Below are 16372 nucleotides of genomic sequence, written 5' to 3'. Positions count from 1 at the left end.
GGCACTGTTTGCTCTCCAAAACACCAAAAAATTTTCGGGGCCCTCGAGCAGGCCAAGAACCCCACATCAAGGTGGCGATGGTCGGATTCGCATTAGAGGCCTGTCGTTCCAGCCCCCCCCCTTCAAAAAATCCTGGATCCGCCCCTGACCACACGCACACACACTCGTGAACGCACACACACTCATCTGTTCGTTTAAATTGATATATTAAAACGTTTTTTTGTTTTGTTTTGTTTTGTTTTGTTTTTATTCCATGAATTAAAATGTATTAAAATAGCACACATACACACACAGCTGGTTGCGCCCACATTTACATTCATATTTGATATTTGTCGTCGAAAATTTATTTTTGTAAAAATTTTCTTTTAAAACTGATTAAAGATCAATTTGCTGTCCTATTGTAAAAAATGGCTCAGTTTTGGATAAAAATTGTACAATAAAATTCACAGCAATAGAATAAAAACACCCTGCTCTTTCGTAACTCTTCATTTAGTCTATCAATTGAATCCCTATCAACCACAAGCAGTAAAAGACGCTTCCGCTTTCGTTAACCTAAGGCCATTCCGGCCGTGGGATGGGTCTCTGATACTGACCATGTATGGCCACTGGCCACAAGAATGAAGAGCGGGAGATGACATCTGTATATAAGTTGCTCGACACCAGTGTCCAACTAGATATTAATGTCATTTCTGTGCAGCAATTCTCAAAGTATACATGTAGAAACGTGCACAGCTAGTGAATAGCCAGAGAAACATGAATATCTATGGGAAAGTTTCTCCTTGTGACCATGGTACGGAGTTCCTGTGCTGTATTACGGCAAAGAAATGTCCAGAAATACTGGGTACATTGTACGATGTGACAATTTGGTATATACATTGTATGACGCTGTAATAGCGTGTTTTCCTATGCCTCCTGATAACTGTGTTATTATCCCACCTCAACCATGGCTTTTCATTAAAACAACGCGAAATAAACAAATTTGCGGTTTTTAAACAAAAATAAAAAAAAAAAACCTTATCAGAATGTCGTATCTGTAGCATGTATACTGACGTGACGACTGTTGGTGTAGTGATTAATTCACTCACATTTATTCATCACTTAAGTCAGTTGATCACTGGTTTTAGCCAAATAAAAAAGCTTTTCGATCTTTTTTCTTTTTCGTGTGTGAGCTAATTAAACAAACAGCAGACAGATAGAAAATATTTTTCGCTTGTTTATGCTTGAAGTATCATTAATAAACTCCAAGCACCAAACAATTATAAAAAAAACAAATTGAAAATCTAGACGGCAGCGATATGTAAGATTAAAGCACCAAAATACATGTGTCCACATAGTTGCTGTGATAATACCATGACAACTGAAAATTTATTATTACTAGGATATCTTGGACGCTAAAGTAATTTATAAAATAGTTTTAATATAGTGAAATATTTTAGCAAATTCTGCACTACGCATAAAAGAAATTCGTCGGTATATCCATAAAAGCTATTGGTAATTTAAAAGGATCCAATGGATAAAGCAGTTTTGAAAACATCTTGATTCCTATATATAGAAATAAAAATCCATCAGTCAAAGAAGTCGACTTTTAAAGGCCCTGCGTAAACTAAATTTTGTGAAGATTTCCGAGGCAAGTAAAAATACTAATAAAAACAAAATGTCGTTTACATTTCACTAAATTCAGATTCTTCATTTGAGTAACTTATTCACAGCATTGCTACTTTTGCTTTTGGGACATTCATTTGTTCAGCTTTATTATGGTATGATGCAAAATTATTATCACGAAATTGCATATTATTCACAAGTTAATATGCGTTTACTACTTTCTTTCATCGTAATGATTTAAGACATTAACTAAAGAATTGAAATTATTGACAGTCAGTGAAATATGCACGTGGGAGACAGTTACAAGGGAGTAACACTATCCGAAGGCGATGTCAAATTACATTTACATTGGACATTTGGACCAATACGCCTTCAAATATATCATCGCTGTCTGTGCTCATGTGATCACCTTGCGGGCATAAAATTTACTGAGTTCTCATTGGATGAAATGTTGTAAGGCATAAATCAGCGACAACTTTGGGAAGTGTCCACAGGAAGTTAAGTTACGTCATTGTTTGAGTAATTAATAATAAGAATGCCTTCTTCCAACGCTTTGTTATAAGCGGGGTCGCCTACCTTGCAGTAACATCTCGAGAAGTCGTCCGCTCGCGGACGCAGGAACAGAGAAAGGTAAGTAGAATTAGACACACGTAGCTCACAAAATTTCTAAAGAAAAAGGGCACTGAGTGGTACTTTGGCGGAATATTTACTTACATTTAAATATCATCGTTGAACTATTCTGTAAGAACATTCTTTGTAGCTCATTTCGAGGTATCATATCATATCATATCATACTTTATGTGTAAATAATTTTGTTAACTGTTAGTAAAAGAAGAGAACACAATAGAAATATGCTAATGGCCATAATACCTTTTTTTTGTTATTTTTCTTTATCTTCTAGAAATTTCTAGATTTTCGGTCACCTTGATAACAGGATGATGTTGAATTTGGATGTTGTTTTGTGATATACATGTATGCATTTGTCACAGAAATATTAAAAACAAGCGCTTCAAACTTCACACCGTGTATAGAAAATTTCTGAGATTTACCCATATATTTGGCGTGGGCTAAAATACTGGGGTGTACTGGATGTGAATCCATTCATAGTCATTTTGCTATCGACGTCCTCTCAGATATTTATGTGTTGACTACTGACCTAGTACTTGTTTTAAGCAAAGAGATGGACTCTCATAGCTATCATTCGTTGTAGTCGAGTAGTGCGTTGTAAAATGGGTTTGTAAGTTTAAATAAGTGCGAAGATCGGTTTAAAAGGAAACCATCTTCAAATTTCTTTATTCTCATACGTGTCATCCCATGACTGTTATTAAAATCATGAAAAGGGAACTCTTTTCATTTAAAGAAACATAAAAAAAACTTGAAGATGTGTTCTTTAATTTATTTATTTATTTATTTTACGTGCGAGACTTAATGTGTTACTTTCTATTATTGTAGTCGCTGTCAATTTCAGAATGACTGCACGTCACGCTGTGATTGGCGTCTTGGCGGTGGTACTGGGCGTGGCCGTCCACCGCAGCTCCGCCCAAAGTAAGTAATCTGTAATTTATATTTTTTTCATGATATTTTCGTGGGAAAACATTGCTATTTTCAATCATTTTGTGTATATATATATATATATATATATATATATATATATATATATATATATATATATATATATATACACACACACACTGGACAAAAGAAGTGTCACCCCTACTGAGCCAATACAATGGGGGAGATAAATGACTGTGGAATGACATGCTCCTGGTATCATTTTATTAACATCAAATTTCACAAAAAAATCACAAAATGAGAACAAAATATACATTCTACCAAAATATGCAGTTTCAAGTCCAAAATTAGTACTTAGTGGCATAGCCACGTGACCTAATAATAGGTGCCAGTCTACGAAGCAAGGTTTCATATAATTGTCTTATGCGTTCAGGGCTTATGCTGGCCCAAGCATGAAACAATGAATATAACAGAGTTTCTCTGCTGGTTAGACGGGCATTTGTGAAAAGTTTTGACATATCATTCCACACATTTTCTATTATGTTTGCATCCGGACTCTGGGCAGGCCACATCACCCTGCGAATGTCCTGTTGGTCAAACCAATCATTAACTGCTCTGGGCCTGTGACAAGGAGCATTGTCATCCTGGTGAACAAATGCATAATTCCTGTCACCAAACATGTTAGTAATAGATGGTAGCAAGCCTGACTCCAAAACATCGATATATTTCTAGTGATTCATGTTTCCATTAACCACGATCAATTCGCCCAAGCCATGGATGCTGATGCAGTCCCACACCATGATGAATATGCTGCTCCGGGTTCGAAAATTCAGTGCATGTGGTTCAAATGCTTTACCAGCAGTTTGCCAGCATAGTACCGTCTGTCATCAGAGGTCAGACCAAAGCGACACTCATCAGAAAAAAAATATTTCGGACCAATTGTCATGAACTGTCCAGTTCCAGATCCTGTTGACCCTAATTTACTCTACGTTGCCTGTTTTGTAACGATATAAGAGGTTTCAGTCTTGCTACCCTGCTGTACACTCTCTGAGCATGTAACCGACGCCTAGCAGACACATTCTTATGTGTGAAATTGTTCCCCTGTGTTGTCAACTGACAAGCAGTGTCGAACTTTGACAACCTGGACATCAAAATCAGTCGTCGGTCTTCACGGCCAGTATTTTTTTCTTGGACGACCCATCAGAGGCAATTTGTCTCTTGATCCAGAGTTTCTATACCGAGACCAGACCCTCTGCACGGTTCTGACTGAACAATTCAATTGTATCGATATTATGACATTGCTTACATTCCGCCTCTTCAGGTTAATAACTTGCACCTATAACCGTTAGATAATTGCCTGTATCTTGCCATATTGGAGGAAGACAGGAATAACATTTGCTGTACATGTACAAGACCAACAATACAATTCCATGGTATAGCGGTTTTATACTCATTAGTCACATTATAAGTAGACCAGGCATTATAAGTACCCAAGATCTGCCTACTTTTATTACTCTGAGGTAGGGGGTGACACTTCTTTTGTCCAGTATATATATATATATATATATATATATATATATATATATATATATATATATATATATATATATATATATATATTTGTCATTGGATGATAAAAAGTTTATTCTAAATACAGAAGAAAAATAATACTACACAATACTACTTAATATTTAGCATGACTGTTATACTCCCTTCTTTGGGGCGAGAAAATTTAATTAAAAATAATTCGGGAACAACATCAGTCACGACCCAAGTAGCAAGCCAAGCTATTTTTTCTTCATTTCTTTTCTAGTTTTATGCTATAGTGACTTGTCCTGCACAAGTACTGTGGATATCCCAGGCGCCGACTTCGCCGGGTTAGCGCCGTCAGTGAGAAGTTGTTGTCAAGAAAATGGTGGAACAGCTTTGAAAGTGCTCACGTCTCCTACCGCATGTCATCCTTGTAGTGAAGGTAACAGTCCGCTCTCTGTTTTAATTCGATAATTTTATTAATATATTGAGATACATTTTTATTGTACTCATAAATTGATTTCACAAAACAAGTGGTATATTCAGAGACTTTTAATCTCGGTTATTTTTCAATAATTGTTGAGAATGTAAATGACAAAAGTAAATGATATATGATTTCCCAAATGTTTCCAATTTTTTGTATTACTGGCTCGTTTTCGCACTTTCAGATCCGTGTTCCTATTGCACGAATGCTCCTCAGATCGAGGCTTCTGCCGGGTCGGCAGACCTGTTGGAAGATGTCAACGTCACGTGCGACACCCCACTGCCGCCTGTTCCTGAGATCACACTGAACGCCGTGTGTGCGGAGATCTCCGGCCTCACCGTCGTCACAGATCCGGACCCCTTCCCCACGGGCAATGTTTGCGATCTAACTGTGACACGAACGTACATCTCACGAGATGTTTGCAACAACGAACAGTCCACGCCACAACTATTATCTTTTGTGTCAACTCGAGGACCGACATTTACAAACGTACCACCTGATGAGGTAAAATATTGTTATTATTATTATTATTATTATTATTATTATTATTATTATCTTTCGTCGTTACAAGAATATGAACAATATAAAGGAAATAAGTGTTAATTTGTTGTTTGCTTTGCATACACTGTATACATTGCATATAATATTATACTACCAATTTATGTATGACGTCACATGTGGCCACGGAAGTGATTTTGTGATATCACATCCTGGTACGACGTCATCGTCGCTTTATAGTGTGACTATATACTGTAATCATTTTTCCAGACCGTATCGTGCGAAGATGACTTGGCGGCCATCAGCGCGCCGACAGCGGTCGGAGAATGTTCTGCGGCCTCAATCACCGACGACAGCTCTCAGACAATACCCGGGGCATCGGGCTGTGAATTTGACAAGGTGGTCCAGCGGACATGGACGGCGTCAGACCAGTGCGGGAAGACGAGTACACACACGTACAGGGGTACGGTGTCCCATACCACGGCACCTGCCATCACTGGTTATGTCCCCACCAGAACCGCGCTGTGTAACAACGTTCCCTCCTCTAATGCTGTGACGGCTGTCGGATACTGTGGACGCACCGTCCCCATCACCGTGGTCGAGTCCACAATACCTGGGCAGTGTGCAGACGTCTACCAACTGGTCAGAGAGTTCAACGCTACGGACTCGTGCGGCCTCATCACTATTGTCACGGAGACAATTTCAGTCAACAATGGCGGAATACCACCGACTTTTGACGCTTTCCCCGCTGACGTCACCCTCACGTGCGTCACCAACAGCTCCGTCAATATACCTGATGTCACTGTCACTGCGACAAGCGTATGCGGAGACAGCGTCCCTGTTAATCGCCAGCCCGATAATAGAGTGGACGGCGCCTGTCCAACTGACTTCACTATCCAGCGGACCTTCGTAGCCATCGATGTCTGCGGACAGCAAGCAACAAGGACACAAACCATAAGGGCGTCACCTTCAGATGTATCTTTCACTTTTGTTCCGAGCTCCGCCAGTGTGGAATGTGGCACAGACATCAGCGTCCTGTCTAACACCGGAGGTTCAGCCAGCGCGAGTGACGCCTGTACTGGGACTGCTGACGTCACTTACGATGACGCATCGACATTAAGTAACGATGGCTGCACGAGAACCGTCACACGCACATGGTCAGCGGGGACCGGCTGTGGGGCGCCGAAGACAGCCGAACAGGTTTTGACCATCGAAATCAACAACGCACCAACGATCGAGGCACCGGAAGACCGGACTAACCTCGCACTCTGCCCCAATGAACTGTTCACCCCCGAAGCTCTCAACGACCGCCCCACCGTCAACGCGGGATCCCCATGTAGAACGCTGGACGATCACATCGTCGAGTATGAGGACTTCGTAATCGCGGAGAACCAGGCGGCGGGCACCAGCACGGTGAGGAGGGTGTGGTCCGTCAATGACCAGTGCGGGAATGTTGACACAGACGAGCAGATTTTGATCCTCAATGTCAAGAACCGACCTCAGCTGGCTCTAGACCCGGACCAGTACATCCTCACCTGTAACACGGTCGGTGAGATCCGCAGCCAGGGGACTCCCCAGGTGGTGAACAGAGGAGGGGGCGGCGCCCAGGTGCTCAGCACCCGGGAGACCACGCCGGCCAGTGTGTTTTCCCAGGTGTGCAATGGGCAACAGGTCACGAGGACCTTCGTGGTCAGCCTGGAATGCGGGTTTACCGTCACCCTCACTCAGATTGTTACAGGTAAGAGGTTCCTGTAGATATCTGGCGATCCTTCCTTTTCACTGTCTATCCATTGTCTGTCTGTCTTTCTCTGTATCTGTCCCACTTCGATCTATTTATCTCTTCTTCCATTAATTCATTTATTCTGAATAATTTGGTTAAATTTGGATAAATTTGATAAAGTTATATTTCATTAGTAACATCAGTTGATGGCTGCATTAAAGTTCATTATGTTGGTTTGTGATGAGAGAATAAGATAACTGACATTTCTTCAATATCGATTAATTGTTAGATTCAATATGCGGTTTTGTGTGTATGTTCGTGCGTTCATGTGTACATATGAGTACAGCGCACTTCCGGTTACTTTATTTTGATATACAAACATTCATAAGTCTTAGCTTTTACCTCTTTTTACATTTCCATGCGTCATTATACCTAGGCTTACCTTTTTCTCCATGCATTTTCAGCAATGGCCAGTTCAACTCCAGCACCCCCGACAGTGCCCCCTCGTCCACCAACAGAACAAACTGTCTTCTTGTACTTTCTTTACCCGACCCAAGATGGCCGTAACTTCCGGTACGGTTTCCGCTCCCTGGGAGGTACCTTGTATTTCTTCACCCCTGGAGGGAGGTACAACTTGGCGTACCCAGGGTTCGGCAGCGGGGTCACCACCCCCACAGGTACAGGAGATGGCCTCATATACGCCGTGGTGCAGCAAGACGGAACCGTTCGCTATGCCCAGCGCTCTCCCACGGGCCAAGTCTATTACCTGTCAGCCTACAGCGCTCCTGGCGGTGGCGTCCGTTATGGGTACCAGGTCCCCGGTTCCTCTGCCGTGCAGTACGTCTCAATGCCCCCTGCAGGGATGATACTTTTCCCAACTCTGAGTGGCGGGGTTTCACCACAGCCAGACGGAGGGTACCGCATGGGGTACAGAACACGCGATGGGACCGTCCATGACGTCACTGATTACGAGGACGGCAATGAGTACACACGCTATGGCTACCAGACCCCGAGCGGTGGGGTTCAGTATCTAACCCTTCCGCACGAGGTGGTGTTGAGCAGCCCCGAGGTTAACGGAGGCAGCGTGCTTTGGTACCGCACGCCAGACGGTGTCATACACATCCTTAAGGAGTACCCACAAGAAGACGGAACGCTGCGTTACGGGTACGAGAACCCAGACGATAGCATCACATACGTCACAGTGCCAGAGAACAGGATCATGGCGGTCGAAAGTGCCGGCGGTGGCGTCCGGTACGTTTACAGAACCCCCCAGGGCGGCCTCTACTTCCTGGTTCCCTACCCGACTCCAGAGGGTCTTGTCCGCTACGGTTATCTCACGCCGGAGGGCACAGTGCGATACGTGGCGATGCCACCCACCGGTCTAATCGCCATTCCAACAGCAATCACGGGGAGGAAGAGGTTCACCTACCGTGCTCCTGACGGCACCCTGTTTGATTTGGTGCCACTAGCGGGTCCCGATGGTAAGACCAGGTACGGTTACCGTAAACCAGACGGCAGTGTGAACTACCTGGATCTTCCCATGGGGCAAATCATCATCATGAAGTCACCAGGCGGCGGTCTCCACTACACCTACCGCTCAGACGACGGCATCATCCACAGCCTTATCCCGCACGCTGATGATGACAACAACATTAAGTACGCCTACGTCGGGCCCCAGGGGGTTATCCAGTTCATTCCCGACGCCCCGGGGTACGAAAGCCCCTTCCCCCTCTACAGCAGCGGGATATTCGCTGTAGTCAATGGCGTTGTTCGGCTCAGAGTCGTGGTAGGTCCAGACGAGAACGGACAGACGCTGACCTACGATCTAGAGCGAGTCCCTGACCCGCAGACCAACGTTGTACGGTACGGCTTCACGGCTCCCGATGGAATCATAAGGTATGTCCCAATGCCCACGGTTGGCATAATGGCTGTGCCTACCACGGAGGGAAACATTCAGTACATATACAGAGCACCTAATGGTGAGATCACCCCGGTGGACTCGACGACCACTGCCGACGGAGAGACCGTGTACAGCATAGAGAACCCAGATGGATCCACGCAGGTGCTCCAGATACCCAAGAACAACGTCATCACAATCCCCTTCCCTGGAGGCAGCACTCTCTATTCGCTGCGCCAGGAGGACGGCTCTCTCGTTTATCTGCGTCCTTTCGCCACCCAGTACGGCAGCGTTCGTTACGGCTACCCAGACGAAGCAGGCGAAGCGATAACAGTCCCAATCACCTTTGACGGCGTCAGCGTCGTGAACACACCAGACTCTGACGATGGGAACTCCACCCTGGTCTACCAGACCCCAGAGGGTCCACTTCAGAAGATGACGGCCACAACAGACCCAGTGGGAGACGGTCCAAACTTTGTGACTTACACCATTCAGATCACCCCCGACTCACGGGTGGACATCCCCCTCTCGCAGAGCGGCGTCATGACAGTGCCTTACCCTATTGACGGTGGCAGCGTGTTATTCTACAAGTCTCCCCAAGGCAAGATGTACCCACTTATCCCGTTCAGGCAACCCGATGGAACCATCCAGAACGTCTACAGGGGCGAGGACGGCAGTGAGCAGTACGTTCGCTTCCCACCCACTGGGATGCTAGATCTGCCTCAAAGTGGCAGTAAAGACGTCGTGCTCTACCGCGCCCCAAGCGGAGACGTTCACGAAGCAGAGCCAATCCCGGCGATAGATGGCGGTGTGACCTACGGCTACATAAAACCAGATGGCACCACCAACCCTGTTCCTGGCAATGCTCTGCCAGGCGGTCCACGCCCAACCGGACTTCCCACTGGGGTCATCCCCTTCCTTAACCCTGACAGCAGTATCGTGTACGGATACAGAACGCCAGATGGCGCGTTCCGGTACTTGACGCCGTACCCCGATACCGCCAGCGGCACGGTGAGGTACGGGTACCGCACCCCTGATGGTACCATACAGTATATCCCTATCCCCCAGCCGTCTGTACCGGGAGAGCCCGCCGCCCCCCTGCCTTCCAATATCGTTATATCTATGAACGAGGACGGTACCATCATCTACGTGTATAAAGCCCCTGACGGTAACACGTACGTCCTCACACGTGACGTTGATCCCGATACCGGGCGACCAACCTTCAGATACCGCACTCCACAAGGTTATACCTATTACGTGCCATTGCCTGGGCAACCAAGCAGCCCCACCCGACCCACTCAGCCTGGACGCCCAGGGTATATACCCAAAGGTTTAACCGAAGCCTTAACTCCAAGCGGAGCGACCAGATACATCTACCGGGCTCCGGACGAGAACACATATACCCTGACACGTTATCCTAACCCTAACGGCGCTCCAAGATACGGATACAGAGCTAAGGACGGGGCGGTCGTCTTCGTACCTCTCCCAGGAGAACAGACACAGCCTGTTCCAGGCCAACCACAGCCGGGGACACCAGGGGGCAGTATGCCAACAGGAGTGACACCTATAGTCAATCCGGACGGGACTGTCACCTACTATTACCGCGCACCGGACGGCAGCTCGTACCCGCTGTCCCGTTACCCTAACCCTCTCACGGGCCGACCACAGTACGGTTATCGCGAACCCGATGGCTCTATCAGATTTGTCCCCGGACTAGAGATGCTCCCACGACAACCGGTCATCCCAGGCATTCCAGGTCAAAGCAATCCGGTCTTCCTACCCAGTAATCCAGGAATGCCAACATTGCCCGGATTTCCCGGACTGCCAATATATCCTAATACACCCCAAGGACCAAGTATCCCAGGTATTTCAGTTCCAGTTCCAGGCATTCCTGTTATTCCAGGCATTCCAAGTATTCCCGGTATTCCAGGCATCCCAGGTATTCCAAGTATCCCAGGTATTCCTAGCATTCCTGGCATTCCAAGCATCCCTGGCTTTCCAAGTATTCCTGGCATTCCAAGTATCCCAGGTATCCCAAGCATACCAGGCATTCCCAGTATTCCAGGTATCCCCGGTATTCCAGGCATTCCAACTATTCCAATCATTCCCGGCATTCCAGGTGTTCCATCCTTCCCAGGTTTTCCACAGATAGGTGCAATAAGAGCCAGGCCTCAAGGAGTACCAACCTACTTAGGCTCACCAGGTTTACCAGGTATCCCAGGTATCCCAGGCATTCCAGGAATCCCAGGAGGCGTCAACAGTAATCCAGGTTTCCCAGGAATCCCTGGTAGCATTGGCAGCATCCCAGGTTACCCAGGATATCCAGGAGTTCCCGGTGTTCCCGGAATTCCAGGATTTGGCAGTAATCCTGGTTTCCCCGGCTATCCAGGCATTCCAGGCATTCCAGGTTTTGGTAACAGCGGTGGATATCCAGGGATCCCAGGAATTCCCGGTATTCCAGGTTTTCCTGGAGGCAATCCGATTTATCCAGGCTATCCCACCTATGCCGGTGTTCCTGGTATTCCTGGCTACAACGGATATCCGGGTACCCTGCCTCAGACTGGCACTCCGGTGCCTATCACTGGACCGGATGGGCGGATACTCTATGGCATTAGGCTACCGGACGGTACCATCATCTATGCGTTACCCGCCATGCCGGCCATACCAATGAATAACAACCAGCAACCAACCTCGCCTCCAGTGATGGATCCATACATGGGCGGGCCACAGACTTGTGAGGGCGTGTACGCCGTGCCCGACCCCAGGGGGCAGCCCAACGTGGTCAATTTCGTGTACAGGTCGTCGGATGGGGCCTACTACAGGGTGGACACACAGTTCATGCCGGACGGCAGAGTCCAGTACACCTACACCTCGGCCACCGGAACCACGCGCTACCTCGCTCTACCCCCCTCGGGGATTTTGGCCGTGCCGCTGACCAATGGTCGAGCCGTCCAGTTGGTCTACCGTGAACCGAACCGCTTCATGCTACCGGTCGTTATGATGAACATGTACGGCGGTCGCGTGCAGTACGTCTACTACACGTCTTCAGACACCATCGCCAATCTTGACGTCCCGTCGAACGTTGTCCTCCAGATGGCGACACCGTGCGGTGGGGTTCGCTATGGCTACCGCCCCAATGACGGCCAGATCCGTCTCCTACAGGGGGATAACATGAATCCTGCCAGTAGTGGCCCGGGCCAGTTTAGGTACGGATACAGGGACACAAGCGGCAACACCCAATACCTTTTGAATTATAACTCCTTCCTCGCTCCGGATTACGGTCTGCCACGCAACTTGGGTTACGGCAATGATGGTACCATCGCCGCCGCTTCTTTCCTGTCAGGCATGGGCTCCAACACGGGAGGGATACCCCCAGTAGGTGGTCCAGCTGGACCCCCCGCGCAGCAGCTTCCGGTGAGGCAGCCTATGTCCCCTGCGAACGCCTACCAAGGACTTCAGGGTTACATGAATTTGCTGGACCAGCTGGGGTTCGGAAGGGGAGGATAAACTGACGTGACACTACGGTGTAGAAAAAAAAAGACTTAAAAAGTGTTAAGAAATAAAATACAAAAGACCCCGCATACCTCGTTACAATATAACTCGAAATTTTATGTATAGGGAGCAGAACTTATTAAAGACGGGCTCCTCCTAAATAGCTGAAACTTGCCAACATTGCGTAACTAAAATTGACGCAACTCGAACTAATTTTTTTCCGTTGCAAATGTGACCCAACATGAGAGTGTACTGTGTTTGAAATAAAAAATGTTAACTGTCAGCGTCAGGAGTAAACCGCGTGGATGACACTTTGTTGACACTCGGCATTACACATGCTACTAGCATTACGGTACACAACTGTGCGCAAAAACATTCATCTATATTTTTAATTGACTAACAGACAATGTTTGGCATATTAAAGAAAATACTTTTAAAGTTATGATTATTGTTACTATTCCATTAACTTTTGTATAAGGAGATTCTGTATACATATAATTTGTGTCAATAAAAGACATAAGTGCTATTTTATTTTTGTTCATTTTGTTTTATTTAAAGCTATACAGGTCTGGTTCTTTAAAAAAAGAAATCGGCATATGGACAACCTTATTATTTCCCCAGAGGTTTTCAATCTTCAATAATATTGATACAAATATATGCGCACTTTATAACGCATTGTCAGTGTTCAATTGAGGGGCTCTTTGCGCTCAGCAAACTACAGAATTTGATTCTGCGTCAAAATTTAATTCTGCGACTTAATTAATATGGGCACGAAACAGACAAAAAGAAAGGCGATGCGCCATGTGATCCAGTATTTCGTGAAAGGTCTATATTTAAAAACGTGTTGAATTGGTTGGCTTCTTCATTCAGTAGTTTAATTTCCGTTAGTTTGATACAGTTGCTAAATCTGTCAAACATAATAAACTGGACCGGTAAAATTATTCATTCTCCCTGAACAGCAACAGCCCGTTTCAGTTGGTAAATAAAGACTACACATGTATTTGTATAAAAATTGAGGAAGGCTGTTTTAAATGAAATTAAGCTAAACAAAAACAACCATTTATGCAACGACAACATTTAGTCTAGAGGAAAAATCTGAGTGCAGAAACGTTTGTCATCAATATTTCAAGTGTACTATTTTATTTCGAGTGTTTTAAAATACTACACATTCAAAAATCTAAGTTTTCTGTCATATAGAATTGATGATATTTTTCCCACCTACCGAACGTTCTGTCACAGTCGGCCCACCCTTCAAAGACTTTTAAATATAATTAATTTTGCACCTGGATGTCAATAAGCATTACAATTATCATCATCATTATCACAAAGTCCGCCATCTTCATCATCATCATTATCATCATTATAATTATTACCGTCACTTATGAAACAGGTTTAGGTCTAGACTTTGCCACCAACCATTCACGGTAAATAAAACAAAATGGTAAGAAAGAGTTACAAACTTTCCAATGTTTGCTGACAATCTGAAATAGCGTAGCGTAATTTGATATTTCTCAAAATGAAAGTGGAATAAAATAAAATAAAAAATGACAAACTAGTCTCCCCACCCATCATCAGTTTGTTCCCCTTTCCCTCCACCCCGCCGTTTCAAACTTTCAAAAAAGTGTGTCATCTGTAACGTTTTATCATCAATACTTATATTTCAAATGCAACTGTTATTTTATGGCAGATCGACAGGGAAATTAACGCGTATTAGCACAGTAAAGTTTATTCAACCATTATGGTCTTTCGGTTCTTTTACAGAAATATGTATCTCAAGGAGAACTATATACGTGCAAATGTATATATAAACTAGTAAATGAGTGAATACATAAACGTAAATGAATGTAACTACAGCCGTATTGCTGTCTGTTTTCAAATTAAACTCCTTTAGCAAATTGTTTCAGCTTGTTTATTAAAGAGTGCCAAATTACATAGTGCTTTATTACTTGACGAATTTGGCAGCAGGACCAATTTATTTTACAGTCTTTTTTTTTTTTTTTTTTTTTGTGACATAAAAAAACCTGGGTGTAGGCGGCCTGTAGCATTGCCTCATCACTACACATGTTAACACGACGTTGAGTTGTAAAACACAGATGTAAGATAAGTCAAACAAAAGTAGGAGTGTACTGACACTTGGTTTCCTGTTGGCCTAAAATTGAATACAGCAATCAGTCATGTTTGAACAAAAAAAATGAGCCCAATCGAACGCTTCGGGCAAATCTCCTCTCAAAACACATTTACAGCGAGATATGTGTAAAAAGCGCTGTGTTTTAGCCGTGCCCGCACTATGAGGCCGGTTTGTTGGTGCCGTTGCCTTTTCGTTTGGGATTTCACAGAAACTCATCAAACTGCTCTACAATGATAATCTTAGAATAACGGTGGTCCCACGGCGGTACAACACACTGTCAGGTACCAACACAGACAGCCTCCAGGCAAGCCGAACTTATCTCCGTCAGGTGTTTTCAGAAATCAATAATTCACTTCGAGGCCCCACGGCAGTAGGCGGAACTTACCGACAGCATCCGGAGGGGCACGAAAGAAGCCAGAGGGCTTTGGTTGATTACAACATATCCGCCCCAGTCATTACTTATGTCTGTGTCATGTCTACGTGTCTGTTATCTCGACCTTTACATTTGTCAGCCCGACAACTCTATATTTTAAAATCTCCATATATGACACTTATAGAAATTTGCATGAAAAAAGGCACCGCTGCATATTGTAGCTTGGAATATATTTTCTACGTGTACGCGTGTTACAGATACATGTAAATAATTACTCAAAGAGATCCTTTTAACAGTAGTTGTTTTGGTCGTTGATAGAATCTCTGCTAATGATACCATAATAAACTGATGAAGCACAAGAAAAGGTTAGGGTAGATACTGGTATCTGTTATTCCAGAATTACTTTGAAGGGATAATAACTCTTCGTTTTGGCCAAAAAATGAATTTTCCTGGAGTAAACAACAATTTGCCCATATTTACCAATGGTTAATGAATCCATTTTGGCATTCAAAGTTAGTCCCTGGTTTTTTTCTAAAAAGTTTGGTTTTTTGTTAAAATCTCTTAAGAGATTATAACAGAGTACAGCCATCAATGGAAGTCACGTGATCTGAAGACACGCTCAGATATCAGAATAATAGCTATAACTGCTGTTTTTGTGGTAAAACAGAATATATTATATTTCTATGAGTTGTTCACAATGTTTTTATTGTGAAATAAAGATATCATATGAAGAGTTATTATCCCTTTAAGGTTGGTTTTTATTTAATAGCTTGTTTCTCAACCATCCTCCAACTTTAAAATTGTCAAAATAAATAACTATATAAAGATAATGACACACAATGTATTAAACGTCAAGGAATGAAAAATCAATTTATTTTAAATTGATAAGATTGCTGCAAGTCATCAAGAAATTAGGACAAATAAAACAGGAGAATCAGCTTTTACCTTTTTAAAATACAGTTTAATTGTATTAAAATACTCTTAGAAATTCTGTAAATGGCAAAATAAAATGATTCTAACGAACTCGTGAAAAATATTTTGAACGTTCGATGTCAATATCAGTTTTTTAAAACCCAAAACCCAGGAATGCTAAACGCCAGGAAAGGTGATGATGGCATATTTGAGTGAGCAGCATG

General features: G+C 44.1%; 1 protein-coding gene across 1 annotated transcript; it reads left to right on the top strand.

Moving 5' to 3' along the window:
• Positions 1–2142: 2142 nt before the first annotated feature.
• LOC106169060 (uncharacterized) lies at positions 2143–13261 on the top strand. The gene is made up of 6 exons (XM_013548352.3): positions 2143–2232; positions 3055–3147; positions 4928–5086; positions 5313–5632; positions 5897–7364; positions 7811–13261. The coding sequence occupies exons 2-6, from the start codon at positions 3072–3074 to the stop codon at positions 12748–12750; spliced, it is 6963 nt and encodes a 2320-aa protein (XP_013403806.2). The 5' UTR covers positions 2143–2232; positions 3055–3071; the 3' UTR covers positions 12751–13261.
• The last annotated feature ends 3111 nt before the right edge of the window (positions 13262–16372 follow it).

This window comes from Lingula anatina, chromosome 4 (genome assembly GCF_051362555.1).
Source record: "Lingula anatina isolate TDL-2025a chromosome 4, LinAna3.0, whole genome shotgun sequence".
NCBI classification, from domain to species: domain Eukaryota; kingdom Metazoa; phylum Brachiopoda; class Lingulata; order Lingulida; family Lingulidae; genus Lingula; species Lingula anatina.
This window is presented reverse-complemented; position numbering and strand designations above follow the sequence as displayed.